The 21,165-nt window shown below is 34.5% G+C and overlaps 1 protein-coding gene across 1 annotated transcript; it reads left to right on the top strand.

Moving 5' to 3' along the window:
• Positions 1-3,180: 3,180 nt before the first annotated feature.
• On the top strand, positions 3,181-5,070 carry LOC120352017. Its single transcript, XM_039431423.1, has 3 exons — positions 3,181-3,192; positions 4,304-4,315; positions 4,633-5,070. The coding sequence occupies exons 1-3, from the start codon at positions 3,181-3,183 to the stop codon at positions 4,939-4,941; spliced, it is 333 nt and encodes a 110-aa protein (XP_039287357.1). The 3' UTR covers positions 4,942-5,070.
• Positions 5,071-21,165: the final 16,095 nt, after the last annotated feature.

Here is a 21,165-nt window from a genome sequence, read left to right as displayed (position 1 = left end):
CTTATGACTCCAAGTTCATAATTACCCATTTTTGTGTTCCCCCCATAGAGCTAGACCCATGACAATAGTGACTATATATATATAGCACATAACAGAAGACACTTCAAAGTTTGTGATAAAAATTAAAACAGGAGACACAACTTCAGTTATGTAACTTCTTGCACCCCAATTGCCATCTTTCCTTATTTATCCAGTCTGCTTCAAAGAGATCCCTATTCTTCATTTGAATGTGGACATTGGATACCCATTTCTTTCGCGTTCTTTCACACCTATTTCTGTTCACTGGTACCCAATTCCATATTTTTTAAAGGAAGTCTCCCTTCATTCATTCTGCAAAGGTGTCCATACAATTTTAATTGTTTCTCTCCAATGACATCCATTCTTTTGTTTTTTGCGCTCATTCTCTTATTATTATTGTTATTCGCTTATTATTGTTAATATTTAGTGTTATTTCCAATCTTAACCACTACTCATGGTGATGCAACTCGAAAATCATATCAATAGCTATCGTACCAACATTTTATGAGTAGGGTACTCAGTACTGAAGAGAATCAATCAGAGAAGTCAAGACGTCTTCAATCAGCACTTTATCATGGTTAAATATTTCATAAAATGTTATATTCAATTGAGCAACAAAAAATATTTTGAATTTGGATTATTTGAAGTTCGATCCAATAAATGGGATGAGGAAATACACAAAATTGAAATTTATCTTTCCACATATTTATATAGATCACTGGTTCCAAATAAGTTGTCCGTGAAAGCTCTAGAAGTGGTCCGCAAAGAGTCCGAGAGAAGGAAAATTGATGTTTTAAGCTTTATTAGTGTTTTTTAAAGTTATCTTTTTTGTCTATATTAAAGTATAATTAATTTCTCTTCGAAAGTGATATATCAAACTCATCTTAAGTTCATAATATGTTTCCAATTGGTAAAATAAGTGATAAGTTCCAAATGTCTAATGCCATAATCATGATATATAAATCGATATATCTCAAAAATCAAGGTCAATAGGGAAAAATTTTACTGAACATTTTTTGTCTGAAATGTCGAGTAGAATCTATGGTCAATGGCTGTTGCAACCTTGGTGGGACACCCTGCATATCATCCCATGTCAACAAAGCAGATTACTGTATTTTGATCAAGTCAATTAAAATTTCCAGATTTTTTGCGAGATACGGTAAGCTAATTGATTACACAGCCCACACAGGCACACGCATCTTCTGTTATCGACAAACGACAAAATCATCATCTGCTTTTTCAAGGATGAATTATCCTTTCCATGTCTTTCAGCGAGTTTTTCCAGGGTTGAGCCTAGTGCAATCAAATTTTAATATCATAAACCTGCTATATTCCAAATTTTGTGAAAATCGTTAGAGCTGTTTTTGAGATCCGTTGAACATAAATAACCATAAAACCAGATAACCAGATAGCCAGATAACTAGATATATAAAAAAAATAGAAACAGTTATACAGGAATTGTTCGCTTAATATAATAAGGTGCGTACAGATTTACGCGCCGCAAACATGAGCAATTGACTTTTAGTCAGCTGATGCCAAGCTTTTTATATCTATATCTTATAACGTTTCTGTAAAAATATAGATATAGTCAGCTGATTAGCAAAGGGAATTGCTCATGTTCGCAGCGCGTACATCTGTACACACCTATAGGATAACATGGGCGGTTATGGAGCAGCATACACTTTTGTCTACTATCTACCGACGGCTGTTGAATGACGCAATACACAGCTTATAACAGCTGATTTTATTCATGTGTGTGGCCAGCTCAAAAATCTTCTCTCATAAGGATCACATCATGCAAACTTAAAAGGATCGTAGGAAAGAGTCCTGAAGTCAGATTATTAATTTGATAGGCCATAAACCTGGTACTGAACATGACGATCACAACTAAAAAAATCATCAAATTAGGTGCACACATAGAAAAGTTATTGAATGTCAAAATTTGAGGCTCGATTTTTACTTTCCTTGCCCTACTAACATAGGTAAGGAAAGTATTGCTTTCCAAAAAAATTAAGGTACCCCAATTTCAAGTTTTCTATACGTTTCAAGGTCCCCTGAGTCCAAAAACATGATTTTTGGGTGTTGGTCTGTATGTGTGTATGTGTGTATGTCTGTGAACACGATAACTCAATTCCTAATTAACCGATTGATTCGAAATGTCAAACTTGAGGTCCTTCTACCATGAGGACCCGACAATGATAAATTGAATGAAATTCAATTTAAGATGGCGGAAAAAATGGCTGATAATTACTAAAAAACCATGTTTTTCACGTTTTTCTCAAAAACGGCTCAAACAATTCTCTTCAAATTTATATCGTGGATAGCTATTTATAAGCCTTAACAACTGACATGAGTCTCATTTCTGGGAAAATTGCAGGAGCTCCGTAATATTCTTGAGAAAAATGGCGGATAATTACTAAAAAACCATGTTTTTAACGATTTTCTCAAAAACGGCACGAACGATTTTTTCCAAATTCATATCATGGATAGATATTATTAGACCCTATCAACTGACCTGAGTCTTATTTCTGACAAAATTGTAGGAGCTCCGTAATATTCTTGAGAGAAATGGTGGATAATTACTAAAAAACTATGTTTTTCACGATTTTCTCAAAAACGGCTCCAACGATTTTCTTCAAATTTTTACCATGGATAGCTATTCATAAGCCTTATGAACTGACATAAGTCTTATCTCTGGGAAAATTTCAGGAGCACTGTAATATTCTTAAGAAAAATGGTGGATAATTACTGAAAAACCATGTTTTTCGCAATTTTCTCAAAAATGACTGGACTGATTTATTCAAATTCATACCTTGTATAGTTATTTATCAGCTCTATCAACTGGCATAAGTCTTTTCCCTCGGAAACTAATGGGGTTCACTCCATCCTTGAGAAATGGACTTTGTAAACTCCTTCTCATACATGAGGTAGGAAGGTAGAGCAGTTTATAAAAAGAACACATAGTCGAAATATTTCATGTGTTGAACAGCTGTTTTGACGACTTTTAAGAAAATAATTGAATTTCACAATAATTTACACAAAGAGAAGATTACTCTGAAAACAATTATATATACACATATACATTAGTCTGATCATAGTTTCAAATATGTTGCTGTCAATCGTGATTATGTTGTTCTTCTAAATTATTATTCTTGTTTAAGAATGTGGCTCACAGTAAAGTTCAATGAGCAAGGAAAGTTGTGTGAGTGTACCATACCAGATTTTTATTCATATAGATTGATTCGATATCGACTTGTAACTGATTTTGTCATTGTACTTGCTACTTGATATTATATATTTTTGATTATGTACATGATATGCTTATACAGTAGCTTATTATGGAATAATATTCTATCTTAGTGGAATTATTATTCCACTCAAATTGTTCAAAATCAATGTTGTACTGCTTGAGTATTACTATAGTACTAAGTCTTATGCACAAATGACAGTTTGCAGAGTCGCTACATAAAGTCACCCATAGTTAACAGAGCCATTAGTTAACAGCTTGCCCATAAATAGATGTTCCTTGCACAGTCGTTTGCCAGACCCCTTTTAACTATGGCTCTGATAAGACACACACATAAGTCACACTGCTGCCCATACCACATTTTGCGTGGTATGCTTCTATCCAACTAATGTATTGGCAACGGGGAGAGAATCACTGTGAACATTCCTTCCAAACCTCCAGTCGGATGACGTCACAACATGGCGCTTGTTTATCACAGCACGTGTCTGCTTCATTGTTGATGTTTGGATTTGGAGGTTAACAAATCAAATCGTGTGGAGATGGAGATGAACGTTTCATAAACAATATGGGTGAGTTGAAGCAATGAATTAAAAATTGGTTGATTTCTTATAAATAATATATTATTATAATAATATAGTTACATTTTATCTATAGCTGTTACTTCGAAATGTAATATTATTAACAAGTAATATTAATATAAAATTATTGAATCTTGGTAGTGAAAGTTATATTATAACAATACAGTTACATTTTATCTATAGACTAAAAGCTGTTACTTTTAAGTGTAATATTATTAGCAAGTAATCTTGGTACCCAGTTATTGTTGTTCAGGACATATCATTTTTTATTATAAAAGGTAAAAGCTAAAAGAAAATTCTTTCAATTCCATGATTGGGTAAGAACTTGTAATTGCCGTAGCAATAATATGTTTGGCCTATGGGCTAGGCTAGGCTAGTCCGGGCTCTTTTCAATCATGAAAAATTGTCCTATTTTCCTTCTCGAACATTAATATTTTATGAAGTATTCAATATTGTCTAGGTGGCAGAAAGAGTGAGTACTTTTCTCAAATAATCAAATTTCCAATGCATAGTGTTATCAGATACTCTAAAGACTGCAACTGCAAATATTGACAACAGAATGAATAGCTGAAGAAAAATCAATGAACGCTACTACACAGAAATTATCTGTCTGGATGGGAATTGACAAAGTATTTTTGTGTAAAAGCGATCATCGATTATCCTCCAGCTATTCATTCTGTTCTCAATATTTGCAATTACGAAAGTATTCTTAGCATTATTTCATATCACTATTTGTTAAAAATTCTGTTCAATTAATTACCGTATTCTTAATTCAATAGCAATTTCCAGATCCAGATAGTGAATTCTGCTGACGTCTCAATCAGGGATGAACCAATTGTTGAGGCGTCGATTGACATTATTGAGGAGCAACCGCCGCCACAGCCAAATGAAGGACCTGCGGTTACTTCCGCCGCCAGGAAAAGGAGAAGAACAAGTGATCCCACTATTCCTATGAAAGAGTATTCCAGAGGGAAAGTAGATGTGTCCAAAAAAAAACTTGATCTTTATCTTATAGAGCATCAGAAAAGAATCAAAATACTCAACTTGGAGGAGGAAGCGGATGAGAATCTTGAAAATAGAGGAGAAGGCCAAAAATAATTTGAAAGTTTCAGAATTGGAAGAGGAAACTGCCAAAATGTATTTGGAAAAGGAGAAAGTGGAGTTGGAAATTTCAAAAATAAAGTTGGAAAGAGGAAAATTGTGACATAATGTTAGGCCTAATTTGTAATTATTTTGTATATTTGTAAGTAAAATAAAATCAGAGTTAAAAGTAAAATCAGTGACTGGTTTATTCATTATTGTTAATATTAATAATGTCTCACCAGTGAAAGGTGACACAAGTTAGAAACTTCAGTTGCTTCCCTCAATTTCTGCAGCTCAAGGTACGTATCTAATGCAACAAAAAAATGTGTATCAAAACTTTCATCATAATAGGCTTTTGAGCCCAAATACCTACCACGAATATCTGCGATACATTTTGAAACTTATTATATTTTACTAGGAGTGATGATATAAGTTAGGATAGAATTCTGTTGCACTGTGAACGGACTTTAGCAATTTCTGCTGAAAAAAACCGTTTTGAAATATAACAAAATACATAGGCCTCTTTTATAAAACTTCCAAGACTTGAAGCACAGTAATACTACTGAAAATTTGAAGTCTTCAATATGAGAGGATATTTTACATTGGTGATATATCTACATTTTGAAACAAGTATCTTGAATAAAACTCCAGTTACAATAAAAACAAAACTTTTGAACTAGGTACAATATTTGCTTCGGTATTTACAGAACAACTTGTCATTGCTGTTCAGTGCTTACATATGCTGTCATACTGTGTTTACACTGGGATTATGAGAGCAGTCCACACAGCCAATTCTGTAACGTTAGGAAAATTACCAATTTAAAAAAAAAAAAAAATTCGACCAGAATTATTTCATTGCCTTCTGGCATTTTTATATATCTTGGACGGAAAGCAGCCAGTTTACGAGATATATTTCTAATGACTCTGCATACGGTGCTTATTATTAAAATGAATAATAATTGATTATTCAAATTTATTGAATTATACATTTTATTAAAAATTGTATTACATCTTCGTTCAAGCTACTCGAATAGTCAATGATATTTTATTCAGTTTATTTGCACTTTATCTACAGTCTCAAATAGTTGATGTTATTATAATGTAATGTTTCCGGGCCATTTTCTTCTGTCTTTTAAAACATGCAAACAAGTCAACATGACCTTAAAATACACTTGGCGCGAATGTATAGTGGATTTATAAGCACGATTTTGGGCATTCAAATTAAGAGCACTTTTAGTAATTGGTAGCCTCAGATAACGTCATCTGCATGTAGGCTTTTCGTCTCTGCAACGGAAAAACATGTTTGTTGGCGCGCTGTTACTTATCGGCAGAGCAATAGCTAACAGAACGTCTCTGCAACGAAATTGGCCTGTTAAAAAGTTAAGTCCGCGCTGTTAACTATGGGCGACGTTATTTGTCGACTCTGCAACCGGCCAAAAGTCAATCTGATTGGTTCTTTTTTCTATCAGCTATTTTCCAAAATATAATTAAACAAACTATGATTTGAGAACAATTCTCCCAATCTCGATTATAGTGTTGAACGCATTTACTTTTAATCATACACATGACTAGATAGAGATTTGTATACAAAAAATCCAGTAGTCCAGTAGTAGTAAATCCAGTAGATTTGTATACAAAATGTCACATTAGTACAGATAAAACGTTCTTATGAATGATGAGTTATAGATTAATTTAGTATATTTTTGAAATTATCTCAATCTTGAGTGCACAAATTGAGTTCCCAAGTCAATTGATCTATTAGGAGAAAATTTTCCATTCCATCTAGTTTTGGTAAACTTATTCGCTCTCCAGTGATGCACCAGGGAGATAAGTCGTTTGTCTTCTGGATGAGAAATGTTGCCTCAGCATTCGTATGATGTCATATCTACATGCAAGTTGTGGAATAAGTTGTTCTTCGAGCAATAAAACCAACCACACACCGGGGAGTAATAACAGTTTCTGGGAATACTATTCCTCCAATTTTATCTTGTAACGTTGCTTCAAACCAAACGAGGAACGAGGACATGACTTGGTTGCATTCGGAGAAGAAATGTGCGGATGAAAAGTATTGTTGAAATACTCACCACATTGCTCGAATTGAGAGAGTTATGTAGAGAGCTTATTTGAACATTTTCGAACCACATTCGACTCCCAAACAAGATATATTTGCATCTCACACATAAATATCGATGACAATCTTAAATTTTAAATGAGGTTCATTGATATTCTATCAACTTTATATGGTAAGTCTCACACTGATCCACATAATGATCTGATAAGTGGAGGAAATTTGAATTATAGGCATCTTCTATAGAAATACAAGTGTTTACAAAGTTGAGACTGAAATTAAGAGTACGGCTTACTTCCCAGAAAAGTTTTGAAATCTTGTATAGGAATACAAGTGTTTTCAAAATTAATACTAAAATTAAGAGTCCGGCATACTTCCCAGAAACCTTTTGAAAGTTGAGTCACAATGAAGTCTATCTAGGCTACACTTCCGGGGTAATCAATTATCCTTTCTTGTCTATTGCAATTTGCAATATAAGCTACTACTATTTTCTATCCTGCTTCAAGTGGAAGATATTATTCCCATCAGTTACTTTCTCGAAAGTTTCCGCAAATAAAAAGTTGAGTTTCAAATAATATCAGTTTATCCCGGTGATTGCAAGGTATATTATCCTGAAGAGATCATAGAATATTGATCTCTAATGGAATTTTATCAGTGATTTATTATTATTATTATTCAGAAAGTGAGTGACATATTGTGTGGTTGGTTCCAATCTCTCACTAAGAAAAGCATTAAATCCAGCTAGGCCTCCATTGAATGATGATGATAGCATCCAAGTGGAATAGTGACTGCATTATCCACCCAGCGCAGCGTAGCGCAGCGCTTATCATCCTGCAGTGAAATCACAACTGACAGCGCTAGATTGTTTTCTGCCAGATTTCTCTTCTCCAACTACCAACTTCGTTGGAAAGAATTTTCGCGAAACAATATATATAAAACGCTTCCTCAAACAATGAGCGGACTCCTTTTGCTTGTTTCTTATGTTTTTATTCCATATCCTCCAGTCAATATCAACTGTTTGTCTATCTATTTTCCACTTCCCCCGCCCATTATTTTCCGTTCCCATTTCTGATAAATGGAAGAGAACAGTTGTGTACCTATTCGTTGTTGTCCCTTTCTTAGCTGCCAATAAAGTTTTGATGTTATTATTTCTGTCTTTCTCACTCCAGCAAATCACATTTACCGTATTTTCAATTCCTCCTCCTTCGCCCTCACAGCCACTTGTGCTCCCATCACACATCCATCCCCTCTTTCCCACCATTCCCTGAAAATCACCTAGTTTTCGACGTTTTTGTCTTCTTGTCCCATCAATTCATAACGGCGCAAATTGTATTGTCCTTTTTCTGAACACATAAACGAGAAACACGATAAGAAGATAGCTATCACCAAGAGGTGTTTTATTTTAAGGTTTCCGGAAAGCTTTGCTCACGTTTTGCTCAATGTTTGTGAGTAAGAATCAATTATTTATTATTTAAGAATCAATTATTTCAGAATAAATTATTTGGGGTAAGAATCATTTCCGGATGACATTATATTATTTATATAGATGAATATAGGACAACTTATCCACTCATCTTCATTTTAGTAATGATTTTAAATTGGGCAAGAAAAGAGTATCAGATCAAAAAAATACGAAGGTACCGAAATGATAGATTGGAATAGTACAGTATAGTACCATCACTCTTTATAAATATCACCTTGGTATCTTAGATATTAAGTTATCTCAATTGAATATCAAAGATATAAAGAGAACTTTTACCTGCTCACATGGACAAATGTCTGCAATAGAGGAGCAAGTTTGAAATATCTAAGTGACAACTATTTCCAGCACCTACTTATTTGAGAGGGCAATGGGATTGTTGTAAATATAAACAAAGTGTGAAGTAAACTAGATAGAATGACACTCCCTTTGAAACACCTTAATACTCAGATCAAAACCAAATATCGGGGCACCGAGCTTCGCTCGTTATTCATTTATTTACAAGCAGGGCACCCGTGCTTCGCTACGAGAATTGAAAGATAAGATTATTTTTGTGAACCATTTATAATCTAGATTCTACCAAAATTGTTATAATCGTTTTTGAGATTAGGCCACAACTTGGCATGAAAACTATTGAGTCTAATCATTGATGTGTTGGAAGTGCTCTGTAGAATAGTAGTCCGATTGCAGCGAATTTTGTAGAATATTGGGCGGGGTTCAAGAATCAACCTCGACTTTATTCATTGGCAATTAATATTTCCCGTTGACAGTTATCATATTAGCAGTGATCATGTTATTTTTGTTTTTGCTTGAAGCAATTGAAGATTATATTCCAAATTGAGTTGATTCGGAATTTGATGACTCTGGTATCCATGAATCTCTTGCTTATTCTGGAATTTTTGGCATAGCCTGTCGCTTACTTTTAGTTTCACTCATCCAAAAGTGTGAAAGCAGCCAATCCACTGATTCTTTCTTCCATGAATGGAAGTCCATTCATACATGAGAGTCCATTCATGATAGTATAACATTTATTGTGGCTGATTTCACATTCCTAAATACTACAATCATAAATATTGAAGTGGGATCATTTTAATGTGAATTTACATAAATCTGAATAGAGTTTATTCAATCGCTTTGATTATTGACTACCATTATATAATTAATTCTTGTCTTTGATCTTAGCTTGAAACCAAAAGCTTGGGGATGTAAATTTGTATGTAAACTAACATGTGACTCAATTTAATTTCTATCTAAATAGACAACTTTGGAATTTACTTGTGATCTATCAATATCAATAGGTTTGTCTTGTGTCGTAATAACATCATGAAAGGAAATAGGAGCAGGTGATGGAATATTATGTTTTCTTCGATTTAGTTTTTAGCTGATTTTGAAACATGAAAATATCAGGCCCAGAAGCACAAAAGCATGTTCAATTTCAATCAGGATTGAATTTCATGAGAATCAATCAGAGCAGGGTTTTTTTTTAATTGAAGGCATCTCTGATTGGTTCTCGTGATATTTAGTTCGGATTATGGATTAACAGACAGTGCAACTGTCTCTCTCAAGGCCATGGCTGCTTACAAACATAGCGCAACAGAGGAACCAATACAACAGAAGCTGAAGAAATAAGTCGCGTTTCTATCACTCCACTATGAACATTACATTCAACTACCATATGTTTGGAGAGATCGATTTTAAATTTATTTTGCTATCATCCGGTCACTTTCTGAACCTATTATACCAGATTTTCCAAGAATACTGCAATGTTTCAAAATAAGGTCGCCAAATTTGGTAACTCAACTACAGCTATTTTAATCTTTTTCATTTGCTCACACTCTCCTACGTTTTGAACAGACTATGGGAAACTTTTTTCTGATCAGCTGCTACTTGAGGGATCAACAATCCTTTCTCAAGGAACTTCAGCGAATTTTCCCAGAGTTGAGACCTGTTCCAAAATAATGTTTTTTTTCGCAAACTCACTATATTCCTGATTTAATCAAAATCGTTGGAGCCGTTTTCGAGATCCGTCCGACATACATACATATCCACAAATACACATATTCAAACAGAAATTGCTTACTAAGTATAATTGACTTCAATGATTATGATTCCATTCAATGAGATCTTATTTCACATAATAATAACAGCTGGCATCAAAAGCAAAAATGTCAAACATGATTGAAATTGAAACAGTAGCAATCATCAACATTATTATCTTCATCTGATCTGAAGTAACCAGATTATAGTAAGATTCACATCAAAGTGTCAGCATTGTTTGAATGGGGAGCATTGATGCTATTAATGAGAAATACTCACAGTCAACGAACTGTTATGCATACTCCTCAATATTTATAACGAAAGCTACCTTCTATTTTCTTTGGTAAAACAATCAATGTTTGAGAATAATATTGATGCATGGGAAAAGCGCCTCACTTCCATGGAAGATATTAATTTCTACATTAGGGAAAGGAACAACAGCTATTTGGCCGTTCTAATAAATAACCCCTTTCTTTCGCCCAAGTTGAATTTTGGCCGAATTTCCTCATTCTTTGCAAACAGATTCCACAACGGACACTTCTGAAGTTTTAAAAATACCCTCCATATATCATACTGAATTATTAAAATTTCATCGAAATTGTTTAAGCAGTTATCGCGATCGGATAATATACAAACAAAATTAAATTAGTCTTGATAGAATAGGATCAATTATTGATAGAAGCAACTCCAGTCATAAAAGTTTGTTTTATGAAAAATGAAAACACTATCTATACTCCCAGGAATAGCTCCGATTGAAGCAGCAGTGCCCAATAAATTTGTTCTCGATAAATGCATTTTGATTAGTTCTTCAACTTGGTGCCAACCTAATGAAGTCATCTTAACTTAATGCCAACCTGTCAAAATTATTTATTTAGTTGCCAGTTAACAACAGCTGTTCCGAAGAGGTACTCTCTCCAGATTATAGATCTATAATAACATATGATATGGACATTTCTATTATAATTAAGAGATTGGGAGAAGAAGAATATACATGCTGAAAGACGAACTTTGAACCATTAAAAACCACCCTTAGAGTTGAAATATCGCCAAAAGATTTCTTAGTGAGCACCTAGGACGTTAAAGGTAGCTATATTCCAAGTGTTGCTGCAAGCCATCCCGTAGTTTTCCAGAAATCATGATCAGTGAGTCAGTGAGATAAGAATTTTATAGGTATAGATTTATGAACAGAACTCAATTCTTTAAAATAGTTGGGGAAGGACAGGCACAGTCAAAAACTGTTTCTTCCCCGAATTTTGATTCATACACTATAAATATCCCAAAAAGTAGGTTACGTTCCATACACTTGATTTCAGCTCCAGTTTTCAGTCCAAATATTTGAAAACAGAAAAATTCTAATTCAGATTGTTTACAAGCCAAATTGAATACCAAAATAACACACACTAATCACTTAAAACTGTAAAATAATGATTAACTTTGAATATTATGATATACTCTAATTTAGAATGATATACCATGTCATGTTAACAAATCCGATTATTTTGATCAAGTCTATTACAATTTCTAGATTTCTAGGCAATTTCTCGTGAGATACGATAAGCTGATTGATTACACAGCTGATCTCCCACACAGGCACACGCATCTTCTGTTATCGACAGACGACGGAATTATCATCTGTTTTTCCAAGGATGAATAACTATTATCCTTTTCATGTCCTTCGGGGAGTTTTCCCAAGGATTAGACATAGTACAATCAAATTTCCAAATTTCGTGAAAATCGTTAGAGCCGTTTCGAGATTCGTTGGACACTAATAACCAGACATAAAAATAACCAGATAAATATAAAAATCTATAATATAAGATTATAGTACTTTTCAAAATTAAGAAAATAATAGAACAAGAATACAAATTGTAACGAAAAGTATTCTTGTTCTATTATTTTATCAATTTTAAAGGGTACTATAATCTTATTTTATAAATACAAGAAAGTAGCCCTGAATTCATACATTTCAAAAAATATAGAAATATATACAGAAATTGCTCGATTAATATAATAGGATCGCTCGTTCAATAGTATGGGATCTACGGATCAGTTCAAAGTTTTTCCCGGTTTTCCCGCCTTTGACTTGTAGTTCAGACCACGGTATTTAGATGAAAACGGTAGGGGTCATGAAATGTGTGCGCAGTGGCCAGCCAGCTAGATTGCATCATCGCCATCAACCGAAGCTTTTAACACCTATTGGCAATTTATGAAACTTTTTTGTTAAAAACAGATGATTGGATATAAAATGACATCAGCGACACCGGAAATTCAGCACAAACATGCGCGTGACACCTACCGTCTTCTTCTATATACCGTGGTTCAGAATACTCCTATGTTCAATATTCACAAGGTGAACTGGGAAGAAGAAAATATACACAAAAATTTCTCCTCCAATCATAAAATATTGTTTCATCACAGTATCCAGTTTTTCTCTCTCAATCATATTTTTCTTTCTATTTCTTGTTTTCTTAATTCTATCAGCAATACAAATAACTTGAATGTAAGAAGCTTGGAGTAATTTATTTTGCAACCCTGTCTGTTCCAGCCATTTATCTCTTGTTCTATGTTCAATTTCTACATGGTTGAACCAAGAATCCAGAAATAATCACGAGGCTTTCTCCTTCTATCAACGAGTAGCCTGAGTCACGTATTCCTTGCACTGACTTAAAACCAAATCATGCTTCAGCTCACCTCATTGACTCCTTCAGAAGTCTCGCGATTATAGTCTGGTCTTATCTAGCTACAAAAGCAGTTAATAGAAGAAAGCTTGTTGCAGTATTATTTTGCTTATCAAGACTGTATCTAACCGTGGAGGGAAGTTTATGCGATAAGTTATATGAAGTGGAAAAACGACATACTGGGTAAGTGGATGTTGGATTGAAGATGGTATGGTGAGTCTTATTAGATTTTCAAACTCGCGCTAAGTCTCGGCTTGCGCATGCTCTGTAAGTAGGATGGGATTAGCTTGTCTTATCCCATTCAGCGCATACTCCAGTCTTATCACCGTGCCTGATCAGAATATTGCTTTCAAAGTAACATCTTGCAAGATTGGCTAGGAGAGAGACATGAGCTCCTTCAAACTTACTATTTGATTGGATTCTGGATCGAGTGAAGGCGCTCCAAATAAGATGTATCACACCCGTGAGGGCCGTGAGTAGTATAACGCCAGTACTACGTTGCTTCTGCCAATATTACATAATATTGCTTCTACAAGTATTCAGACGTTTAGTAGATGAGAAACACAGGAAAAGGAACATTTAACCAATGAACCAGCTGTTTTGTGATGCATGAACATAATTTTTTTTCTTAATAAAACTTACAAGGTGTTTCAAATTTAGTTTCCCGAGTGTTATTCTTTGTAAAGTTTTTCATCCATATTGTGAATCAATTAGAACAGAATTCAAAATATGTATAGTTTGTAACTTTGTATACCTATACCTATACTTTTTATATATATTCTTTCAAGTACCTACTTGAAAAAATTATTGTTCATCATGATTTCCACTAGCTTCATTGCATTTTTCTCTGCGCCTTCTACGCCTGAAAAAATTACAAATTACTTGTGAGATAAGGGCCCCATACACTTGGGAACTTGGATTAGCGAACTTGGTTCTTGTGAACCAAGTACCCCAGTGCATGTGGAAAATTGGCGAACCGCGAACCAAATTCGTGACGAATTTGGTCTTCAATCTGGATTAAAAACTTTGTTCGGTTCGTCCGCCAGGTCTATATATTCTATTTATATATATTATTCAATATATTTTCTTCCCACAGCAGCTGCAAACTTTGAAACACACATCTCTAGACCCCAAAAGACACTGAAGTAACGAACGGTTTTTCGCTCTCCCCACTACAGTGACGTCTTGGTAGATGGAAGGGGCAATGCTTGCCTCTCCTCCAATAATCACTTTAGATGGGGCAATGCTTGCATTTTGCCCCCCTCCCTCCTTTCTTACAAAGGAAGTTCAAAAACAACTAGCAAAGAGCATAATTATTCAAATCACAATATTTCAATGAAGATTTGATTCGGATTGGATTCCATGATTCTCATAGGAAAAATGCAAAGAAACTGTAGTTGTACCTGGTGGCAGATGGGTTTTTATTACGTCATCAATGAATCCGACTTTTGCAGAATAATTTGACTTCGGGAATCTTTATGTGACTTTGAATATACTTATTGAATATGGATGGAAGATAAATCTCAGTACCCTTTTGAATTTTTTGTCACAACATGTTTCGGTTACCAATGCCATTTTTGATATCCTTTCATATAAGAATCGAGCAATTTCTGTACGTGAACAAAAATGAACTCCTTCTGGCTATCCCATAGCTATAAGGGGGACTTTACTTCTAAATATTACTCTTACATTAAATGTCCGATTTACTTGGACAATCAATTATTAAATTCTCCTGGAGAGAATGAGAATGTACCCCCAAACGAAAACATATTACTGGAAATTGTAAGAAAATCTCAAGAAACAGTTAACACTATGACAGCTGGGATTAGAATGATTGCTCTCCTAGTTTTCAGAGGCTTCCAGACTGATCAGTTTTGCCATCATCATTTAAAATATTTACCCGATCGCCTGTGAATTTCTCTTCGCCCACTCTCTTTCTCCTCAGTAAATAAGGAAGGTGATACGTTCAAGCAAGAAGGAAACTAGGCGAGAAAAGTTATTTCCCTTTTGCAAGTTTAGAATTATGGGATTGAATCAGCATGCTTCTGGCGTCTAGGTCTGTCGTGAGAATAGATAATTCCAAGTGGGATCGTGGGAACCAAGGACTTTAATAAGATTCTGATCATAATTATAACGATTTTAGAAATGCTGGCTAAGTTGCCAATGAACAAGAATAAATTTACTATCTTCATGGGAACTGAAAACTACTAACTTAACATAGAATAAATTCCATTTAATAACTCAAAATTTTGGTACAGATTCTCCCCCCGTTAAAGGAAAGTTGGACGGCAATGAAAAAAACTACCAAAATTTTGAATAGGTGAGCGCGCCAAGTGAAAGGGTGTGGGGAGAATCCACAGCATTCGGAGTCAGTCGAAACGAAGAAAAGCGCGGGCCCAGCGCAATCTAGCGTCGTTGACTGGTTTTCCGAGCAAACACTTACTACTACCGTACTACAAGTCATGAAGGTTGTGAGAGAGAGTGAGTGTGCGAGAGTAACTTACGTCGAACCCAGTCAGAGAAAATTGGATTGACTCTGTCTGGATCCTATTCTCTCTGAAGGGAGCTAGCCATTCGAAGTCAACATTACACAAATTACTCAACTGACTGTATCATAATATCAACAAAATTATCATGAAACCTTACTAGAACAATGAACTACTCTGAGAATTGTTGATATATCAAGCTTTTCATTCAATACTTAATCTAGTTACACATTAACACTACTAACCTATTTCTATATTGCCAATGAATACTATAGTACGTGAATAAAATACTGCAACCTAACTGAATAATCCTACTTGAGTACACAATAATAAACTGATTATGCCTTATTCACAACGAAATAGTTTAATTGATTATATATAAAAACTTGATATCATATAAGATTATACTCCAATTACGCTTATTATAATAATTCTACTTATTTATCCTATTTTACTCATATCTTCCTAATATTCTTATTACTATAATCATGGCCATGAACTTATATTACTACCTAGGAATTTCTCTCTTGTTTATAGTCGACTTTCAATTATTACAACTTCAAAGACATGATACAACAGTCACGAAATTCAGTCACAGTTACAGTTACAGTCACGAAATTCAGATGCGTCCACCTGATTTCTTATGTGTCTCCTGTATTAATGCTCTTATCTAATTTCAATTGTGATACATGTGCACGTCGTATGAATGTATTTCCATCCATGGAAAATAACTTTACAGATACAGGTGAAATCCATTTTTTTATTATGAATGGGCCAGACCATCTTTGTGCTAACTTTGCCGAAATTTTATCAGCAGCTCTACTAATTGGATTAGCTTTCAGGAAAACTCTATCATTAGTTTTGAAAGGGATTCTACTTCTTTGTAAGTCAAATCTTTCCTTCGCTTTACTCTGCGATTTTAAGAGGTTTTCATGAGCTTGTTTCCACAATTTTCTCGTATTTTCACTGAATTTCTGGGGCAGTATTTCATCTATTACCCATATATTCGTGAGTGGGTGAGTTGGTTTATGTCTGAATATCAACTCATAAGGAGTATACTTACTACTTTCATGGAAGCTACAATTAAATGCTAGAGGTAACCAACTGAGTGGTACATCCCATTTTGTGTGGTCATGAGAAGAGAATGCAATAAGTGCAGATTTCAAATTCCTATGTACTCTTTCAACAGCGTTGGATTGAGGGTGGTATGGAGTACACGTGACATGTAAAATGCCTCTTTGAAAACAGAACTTATTGAATATATTAGATTTGAATTGTGGTCCATTGTCTGACACTATTATTTTAGGTACACCGAAATTAGTGAAAATCCTTTGTAGTTCATTGCAAACGGTATTAGCATTGGCTTCTCTGACTGCAATCAGCCAGCAATACTTACTAAAAGCGTCGAGACAGCTAAAAATCATGCAATTACCTTTAGAAGATCTTGGGAGTTTTCCTACAAAATCTATAAATAATTTCTCCATGGGGTAAGAAGCAACACTGGAAGCCATATAGCCATAATTAGCCTTCTGTGCTGGTTTAGATAATGCACATATTTTACAGTTCTTAATGAATACTCCTACATCTTTAGATATTCCTTTCCAAGTGAAAACCTGTTTAATTTTATTCAAAGTTTTTGTATATCCTAGATGAGCGCCAAACAAAGATTCGTGGTAATACTTGCAAACCATAGATTTTAGAACTTGGGGAAGTACTATTTTTGGTTCAGTTGAATTTCGAACATTGCATACTAGAATTCCCTTTTTTATTTGATACGGAAAGATATCATTACCAGCACTCGCTGATTGCATTATCTCCTTCACAAATTCGTCCTGCTTCTGATAGGTTGAAATATCAGTGAAACTGAGTGGGAAATCTACTAAATTTATACTACATAAATTCTGCTCTATTACTCCGTGAGGAGAGTCTTCAAACATACGGCTTAAGCAATCGGCGACCTTATTGTCAACGCCTTTCACATGCTCTGTAGTAAACTGGAAGGCAGATAACCTTAGAACCCATCTCCCTATCCTACCAAGTTGCTTTGGGTGGTTCAAGACAAATTGCAGTGCATTACAGTCAGTTCTCAGAATGAATTTTGTATGTTCAAGGAAATATTTGAATTTCTCAACTCCATAAAGTGCAGCTAAAGTTTCCTTTTCATAGGTGGAATATTTTCGTTCTAATGGTGATAGGGTGCGTGATGCATAAGCGATTGGGGCAAAAGCTCCATCTTGCATCTGACCCAACACACATCCTATTGCAATTGAAGAAGCATCAGTGCTCAAAATAAACTTCTCATTGAAATCAGCCATTTTTAGAAGCGGAGGCTGTGACAGAATCTGTTTTAGTTTATCAAACGATTTTTGACATTCATCATTCCATATGAATTTCGCATTTTTCTTCCTCAATGCATTCAATGGGGCTGAAATCTGTGCTAAGTTGGGGATAAACTTAGAGAAAAACTGCACCATTCCCAAGAATCGTTCAATTCCTTTTACTTTAGTTGGTACAGGAAAATTAACAATTGGTTTTGTTCTTTCTGGGTCGATCGAAATACTATTATGAGAAACCAAATGACCTAGGAAATTGATTTTGTTAGCAGCAAAGTTACATTTCTGAGGGTTCACTGTCAGGTTTGATCGTTTTAATCTACAGAAAACTTCATCTAATAATTCCCAATGATTTTCGAGAGTGTCAGTATATATAATCAAATCATCCAAATAGAAAAATAGTCCCTTGAACCGCAAGTCACCAAACAATTTCTGCATTAAGTTGGTCAAAACAGCTGATCCACAACTGATTCCATATGGCAAACGCTTGAATTGATACAAGTTAAATGGTGTTATGAACGCTGTTAGATGCTTCGATTTTTCAGTCAAATGGATTTGGTTATAAGCGCTAGTCAAATCAATGCACGAAAACCACTTAGCATTCGAAAAATAATGAAAACATTCGTGAAGATTTCCTAATGGAGCTGACTGTAACTCTATTACCTTATTCAGGCGACGATAATCAATGCACAAACGATAAGAATTTGGAGTTGGTTTGGGCACCAATAAACAGGGTGACGAGTACTGCGATGTTGAGGGCTCAATTATATCTTCATCTAGTAGCTGTTGAATCTTTTTTCTTAGATATTCCAACTTGATTGGATTCATAGAATACGGTTGAGATCTGACAACCTTGTTGGACGTTAATTTAATATCATATTTTATTGGATCGGTTGATCCAATTTTCTCAGTCAGAACATCTGCGTGTTTACTGATCAATTTCTCTAGACTACTCCTATCAAAATAACTCAAATGCGATAAGTCCATTGGGGCCAGTCTCTCCATGATATTATGAACTTGAATTTCGGAATTGTTGGAAAAATCTCTATTAATTAAAGGAAATTTCAAGTGAGGACTGAAGTCAAAGAAAAAGTTTTTTCTTATTAAATTCACAAGGATCTGAGAGTGCTCTATGAAGTCACATCCCAAAATTATTTCAACTGGCAAGTTATCAGCAATTAAAAATCGGAATTTCCATGAGAATATTCCTATTTTAATTTTTCAAAATGCATGACGTATTCATAACTAATTTAGAAGAGTTTGCAGTCGAACCAATAACTTGATCTTCAATGATCTCAATTTCTTTAAGTTTATTACTGCTAATTATTTCCTGAAGTGTGGAGGCTTTTATTATTGAAAACGCTGAACCAGTGTCAACTAGACATTGGTATGTAGTTTCACCATTATTGAAATTCGCTGGTACAAAGGGAAGAGCTTTGTTAGAATAAATCATCCCACACACTTTATTTTCAGATTTTCTTTGCAAATTTTGAATGAAACGTTTCTTAGAATTAAAAATTTTATTTTTCAATGATTTCAATTTTGATTGTTTTCCTACTTTATTTACTTTTGACACTAAGTTTTTTTTGTTGATGAGGCTAGGTTGAAGTTTAAATTCTTAGTGCAATTTCTTGCAATGTGATTGGGTCCATTGCATTTATAGCATACAAATCCCTGCCTGTGTCCTCTGTTGGGATAGTTATTTATGGGTCTCTTTTCAAATTGAGGTGTATTGTTATTATCCCTATTAGTCCTATAGAAAGCATCTCTCTCGATGTCTGCAAAATGTAAATTTTGTGCCTGGATACAGATTTCATCTAATTGGGCTAGAGTTGTAGGTTTGTTCATGAAAATTAACCTTGACCTTTCGTGAGGACTCAGACCACTTAATATTGTAGATACGACTTCAGCTTCTGATTTTTCCAATCTCAATAGCAAAGCACTCTCTTTTATCGACACCACATAAGCTGATACAGGCTCAACCGGCGCTTGCCATGTTATCCTATTATAATCAAATCTACTAATTATTAATACTTATTACTCATACACAATTGAAAAGCTTGATAATTCAATATCACTTAAATTTTTCCTACTTTAGATAAATTAATGGAACCTGATAGTCTGGAACCTGCTACTCATTAAACCACTTAAAAATTTCATTAATTTAATAATATTCCATCAGAATTCAATTTTCCCATTTCAAATTTAAATTTCCAATTCCAACACAAAAATAGGACCAGAAAATTCACTAATTAACCGTACGTTCTGCTACCAATTTTATAGTGTCTTTTGAGAACCTAAATTCTCAGACAACCATAATTAAGTTTGGAAATCATGCGAGACCCCGATGGTGGAGGGGTTAGTGAAATTTCTAGTACTATTCTAGTGGTGAGGAATCCGAAATAAAAATCATTTGACGATTGATTGCCTCTATATTAAATATTTAAATTCAAACAACACTTTACAATAAATACTTTCTTCAATTAAAGATTATCTTTGTCTTTAAGAGACCAAATTTAATTATTTTTACGTCTTTAAGAGACCAAAATTTAAGGGACACATTGAATTCTGGTGGGGAAAGATCAAGTACTCATCTTGTAGATGTCGTCGCGATGTCCGGAGTCCCTGGCAGAGATGGATGAAGGGTGAAGATGATTAGTCGTCCTCCAGGAATGTTCAGGCGTCGCGGCGACAGATCCAAAAGGGAGTTAGTCTTGTTCTCTCCTCATCAGCGTTCAATGACATACGATTCCATCCATGGTTGGAAGAAGTCGCCGGCCCTTTTACAATGGAAATTCTCAGCCCGATACAGAAACCTGATGACAAATTTACAACAGAATTAGAAACATAATAATTACCAATATCTAATAGGATTGTATTCAATTGATGATCTAGGTAGATCATCAAATCAATACAATTCACCGCTTCCTATGAGGAAATAAATAATATTATTAACATACATAAATCGAACACTTATAAATCATATTCAATGACAATAATGAAAATACTCACCCAAAATGGGTATTGAAGATGCGTAGTATAGAGGGAATCAATCGTCAATTATCTCAACTATCCCATAGCTATAAGGGGGACTTTACTTCTAAATATTACTCTTACATTAAATGTCCGATTTACTTGGACAATCAATTATTAAATT

Source organism: Nilaparvata lugens, chromosome 6 (genome assembly GCF_014356525.2).
Source record: "Nilaparvata lugens isolate BPH chromosome 6, ASM1435652v1, whole genome shotgun sequence".
Lineage (NCBI taxonomy): Eukaryota > Metazoa > Arthropoda > Insecta > Hemiptera > Delphacidae > Nilaparvata > Nilaparvata lugens.
This window is presented reverse-complemented; position numbering and strand designations above follow the sequence as displayed.